At 49.5% G+C, this 5,455-nt stretch overlaps 1 protein-coding gene across 1 annotated transcript; it reads left to right on the forward strand.

The window, feature by feature from the left end:
• Positions 1 to 3,762: 3,762 nt before the first annotated feature.
• On the forward strand, positions 3,763 to 4,960 carry LOC128783963 (uncharacterized protein K02A2.6-like). Its single transcript, XM_053935171.1, has 2 exons — positions 3,763 to 4,305; positions 4,571 to 4,960. The coding sequence occupies exons 1-2, from the start codon at positions 3,887 to 3,889 to the stop codon at positions 4,593 to 4,595; spliced, it is 444 nt and encodes a 147-aa protein (XP_053791146.1). The 5' UTR covers positions 3,763 to 3,886; the 3' UTR covers positions 4,596 to 4,960.
• Positions 4,961 to 5,455: the final 495 nt, after the last annotated feature.

The following is a 5,455-nucleotide window of genomic DNA, read 5'->3' on the forward strand; positions in this document are numbered from 1 at the left end:
AACCCCTCATCCAGATGTGGAAAATCCTAAGTGGTGTGGAGAATGGGAGAAAATAGGCCAGACCCTGAAGACCCTGAAGGAATTTTCTGACCCTGTAGAGTGGGATTTTCCAAGTGAACAAATTCAGAACCCAGATGAGGTAGGGAAATACCTGAAAGAGAAGTGCCATGATGACTCTAAGGAGAAAAGGATCATTGCAATAAGCTGGGCTCTGGCTTATGCTTATCGCACACTGCTAGATACTGTAGGCCAGCAGACAGAAGCAGGGGGGCAGGGAGATAAACCAGCAGCAATCCCAGTCACTCAGTCCGCAGCCAGCCCCCCAGTTACTCAGGCTGTAGCTAAACCAGACAGTGAACCTAAACCACTGGCAGTTGCTGCGGGAAAGAAGAGAAGCAAAACTGACCGGCCAGGGACTGATGATGATGATCCAGGAGAAGGACCCTCAAAGCTAATTACTGACACAAAAGCCGAAGTTAAGGCAACTGATGCAGGATCAGAAGCCACTACTGAGTCCTATTCCCTGAAGGACCTTCGTGGCCTAAGGAAGGATTACACTCGACGACCTGATGAGTCTATAATTAGTTGGTTGGTCCGTCTTTGGGATGCTGCAGGGGAGGCTACAATTCTGGATGGTAGCGAAGCGAGACATTTGGGATCCCTGTCACATGATCCTGCCATTGATCAAGGAATGATGAGGGGGGCTAATCCTCGCAGCCTCTGGGCACGGGTTCTGGACAGTGTAGCACAAAGATACTTGTGTGCAGATGATCTTTATATGCAGCAAACCCAGTGGAAGACTATAGAGCAAGGAATTCAACGCTTGAGGGAAATGGCAGTGGTAGAGATTGTCTTCTCGGATGATCTAGATACTGTAAATCCAGACTTGGTACCATGTACATCTGTGATGTGGCGAAAACTTGTAAGACTTGGGCCAGATGAATATGCTTCTGCTGTAGCAATAATGAAGCAAGATGACGGTGGGGAGACTGTGCTTGATATGACAAAGAAGCTCCGAGCATATGCAGATGCTGTACATGGCCCAACACACATGAGAATTGCAGCAGTAGAAGCACAAGTGCAGAAACTAGGAAAAAATATAGAGAACAAGATAGAGGAGATTAAAGAGGACCTTCTTAAAATTTCTGCAGTACAGATCAGAGGTCCTGGTACCCAACGCAGACGTCCCTCAGATAGGGAGAGGAGGTACACCTCACGAGCTGAGCTGTGGTTCTTCCTGCGCGATTGTGGAGAAAATATGAGGAAATGGGATGCAAAACCTACTGCTGATCTGGCACAGCGGGTGCGTGAATTGAAGGGAAGCAAGACTCCGAGAGGAATTTTCACCAAAAGGGAAGCAGCTCCAGTGACCCATAACCAAACTGCCATATATGATGATGATGACGATATTTTCGATCCCCTTGAAGGAACCTCCAAGACATATGCCCCAGGAAAGAAGGATAACCAGGCTTAGAGGGGCCCTGCCTCTAGCCAGGTAGAGGCTAGGGAAAACCGTATTTTCTGGACGGTGTGGATTCGTTGGCCTGGCACATCAGAACCACAAGAATATAAAGCTTAGGTCGACACTGGTGCGCAGTGCACATTAATCCCATCAAACTATGTGGGGACAGAACCTGTTTCTATTGCTGGTGTGACAGGGGGATCACGGGACTTTACTTCAGTGGAAGCTGAGATCAGCCTGACTGGAAATGAGTGGAAGAAACAGTCTATTGTAACTGGCCCAGAGGCCCCATGTATTTTAGGCATAGACTTCCTCCGAAGTGGGTATTTCAAAGACCCAAAGGGACTCAGGTGGGCATTTGGAATAGCAGCTGTAGAGACAGGGGGCATCAAGCAATTGAACAGCTTACCTGGACTATCGGAAAACCCATCTGCAGTAGGACTTTTGAAGGTAGAAGAGCAACGAGTGCCAATTGCGACCTCAACAGTGCATCGCCGGCAGTACCGAACGAATCGAGATGCCATGATCCCCATCCACAAAATGATCCGTGAGCTGGAGAGCCAAGGGGTGGTTAGCAGAACCCATTCACCTTTCAACAGCCCCATCTGGCCTGTGCGTAAATCCGAAGGAGAATGGAGATTGACAGTGGACTACCGTGCCCTAAATGAGGTGACTCCACCACTGAGCGCTGCTGTGCCGGACATGCTGGAACTCCAGTACGAGCTGGAGTCCAAGGCAGCAAAGTGGTATGCCACTATTGATATTGCCAATGCGTTTTTCTCCATTCCTCTGGCAGCAGAATGTAGGCCTCAGTTTGCTTTCACCTGGAGGGGTGTGCAATACACCTGGAACCGACTGCCCCAGGGGTGGAAACACAGCCCCACCATCTGCCATGGACTGATCCAGGCTGCACTGGAAAAGGGTGAGGCTCCAGAACACCTGCAGTACATTGATGACATCATTGTGTGGGGGAAAACAGCAGCAGAGGTATTTGAGAAAGGGGAGAAAATCATCCAGATTCTCCTGAAAGCTGGTTTTGCCATCAAGAAGAGCAAGGTCAAAGGACCTGCTCGAGAGATCCAGTTCCTGGGAGTGAAGTGGCAAGATGGACGGCGTCAGATTCCTACAGATATCATTAACAAGATCACAGCGATGTCTCCACCAACCAGCAAGAAGGAAACACAAGCTTTCTTAGGCGCCATAGGTTTTTGGAGAATGCACATTCCCGAGTATAGCCAGATCGTGAGCCCTCTCTACCTGGTCACTCGCAAGAAGAATGATTTCCACTGGGGCCCTGAGCAGCAACAAGCCTTCACCCAGATCAAGCAGGAGATTGCCCATGCAGTAGCCCTTGGCCCAGTCAGGACAGGACCAGATGTGAAGAATGTGCTTTACTCTGCAGCCGGGAACCATGGTTTGTCCTGGAGCCTTTGGCAGAAAGTGCCTGGTGAGACTCGCGGCCGACCACTGGGATTTTGGAGTCGAAGCTATAGGGGGTCTGAAGCCAACTATACTCCAACAGAGAAGGAAATTTTAGCAGCCTATGAAGGAGTTCAGGCCGCCTCGGAGGTGATCGGTACAGAAGCGCAACTCCTCCTGGCACCCCGACTGCCAGTGCTGGGGTGGATGTTCAAAGCAAAGATTCCCTCCACCCACCATGCCACCAGTGCCACATGGAGCAAGTGGATTGCCCTTATTACGCAGCGCGCCCGGATTGGAAAATTGAATCGCCCTGGGATTTTGGAGATAATTACAAACTGGCCTGAAGGTGAAAACTTTAGTCTTGCAGATGAAGAGGAGGAAGCGGCACATGCTGAAGAAGCGCCACCATATAACCAACTGCCAGCAGAAGAAACACACTATGCTCTTTTCACTGATGGCTCTTGCCGCATTGTAGGAATGAAACGGAAGTGGAAAGCAGCCGTATGGAGTCCCACACGATGAGTTGCGGAAGCTACTGAAGGGGAAGGTGGATCGAGTCAATTTGCTGAACTCAAAGCGGTTCAACTGGCCCTGGACATTGCTGAAAGGGAGAAGTGGCCAAAACTCTACCTCTACACTGATTCATGGATGGTAGCCAATGCTCTGTGGGGGTGGCTGGAGAGGTGGAAGAAAGCTAATTGGCAGCGTAGAGGAAAACCAATTTGGGCTGCTGATGAGTGGAAAAACATTGCCACCAGGGTAGAGAAGCTACCGGTGAAAGTTCGTCATGTAGATGCCCATGTCCCCAAGAGCAGAGCCAATGAGGAACACCAAAACAACCAGCAAGTAGATCGGGCTGCAAAGATAAGGGTATCAAAGATAGACTTGGATTGGCAACACAAAGGGGAATTGTTCTTGGCACGATGGGCCCATGATGCCTCAGGCCATCAGGGTAGAGATGCCACTTTTAAGTGGGCACGAGACCGAGGGGTGGATCTAACCATGGACAGTATATCTCAGGTAATCCACGACTGTGAGACATGTGCTACCATCAAACAGGCCAAGCGGGTAAAGCCCCTGTGGTATGGTGGGCGGTGGTCCAAGTACAAGTATGGGGAGGCCTGGCAGATTGACTACATCACACTGCCCCAGACACGCCACGGCAAGCGTTATGTGCTCACAATGGTAGAAGCCACCACAGGATGGTTGGAAACCTATCCTGTGCCTCATGCTACGGCCCGTAACACCATCCTAGGCCTTGAAAAGCAAATTCTTTGGAGGCATGGTACCCCTGAGAGGATTGAGTCCGACAATGGAACTCATTTCAAGAACAGCCTTATCAACACTTGGGCTAGGGAACATGGTATTGAGTGGGTGTACCATATTCCCTACCATGCACCAGCTGCAGGAAAAGTAGAGAGGTACAATGGATTGTTGAAAACCACACTGAAAGCATTGGGTGGGGGATCTCTCAAGAATTGGGAACAGAATCTGGCAAAAGCCACCTGGTTAGTTAACACCCGAGGCTCTACCAGTCGATGGGGCCCTGCCCAGTCTCAGCTTTTGAATATAGTAGATGGAGACAAAGTCCCAGTAGTGCATGTTAGAGGTTTGTTAGGAAAAACAGTGTGGATCAATTCTGCCTCATGTACAGACAAACCCATTCGTGGGATTGTCTTTGCTCAGGGACCAGGTTGTACATGGTGGATAATGCAGAGAGATGGAAGAACACGATGTGTACCTCAGGGAGATCTGATTGTTGGGTGAGAACTATGTATAAATATCACTGTTTGCTGAATACTGCTGCCATTGTCTGTGTATAGTTGTATATTAGATGTATAATGTATCTATTTATAGGGTTTGAATATATATATTAGTTTTAGTAGTAAGCTGACGATATGGGGATAAGGGGTGGAATGTCCTAGGGTGGCTGTATGATGCCTTTATCCCCAATCGTCTGCCCTGTTTATGTTGAAGTCTTGTTCCAAGAGTGAAAGGAGGAGGGAAGAAGGTCAGGGTTTGTTTTCAAAAACTCACTCCCTCCTCCACATTCCTGCTCCGGGTCGGTGTTGTCTGCGGACGGACGGACAGCGAGACAGAGCTCTCCTTTGTTTTTTTTCTAGTTAGTTTTAGCTAGCGGAGGCAGAGAAGTTCCCTGGACTGTGGTTTTTTCCCTTTCTCTGGACCTGCTCTGGACTGAACACCAGAAGAGCATCAGCAGCTCACACCTGTGGCCCAGCGGGCCGGGCCTGGGCCGCGGCATTGCCAGCGTTGGAAGGACTGGTCAGAGACTGAGTGAGCTGAGCTGCAGCCCGGGGGGATTTGCTCTGAATTTGTCTCCCTTGGAGTGGCAAGAAGTCTTATTGTTTAATATTGTCTAAGTTCTCTTGTGTAATAAACAGTTTTTTTCCACTTTTTCCCTCCAGAGGTATTTTCTCCCGAACTGGCTGGGGGGAGGGGCCAATTGACTCTGCTTTCCTAAAGGAACCCTTTTGTGGGGGGGGGAGGGGAATTCTTTCCCCAGACTTGCCCTGAACCAGGACAGAGGGTAAAATATGCATGCCCAAACAA

Source organism: Vidua chalybeata, chromosome 2 (assembly GCF_026979565.1).
Source record: "Vidua chalybeata isolate OUT-0048 chromosome 2, bVidCha1 merged haplotype, whole genome shotgun sequence".
NCBI classification, from domain to species: domain Eukaryota; kingdom Metazoa; phylum Chordata; class Aves; order Passeriformes; family Viduidae; genus Vidua; species Vidua chalybeata.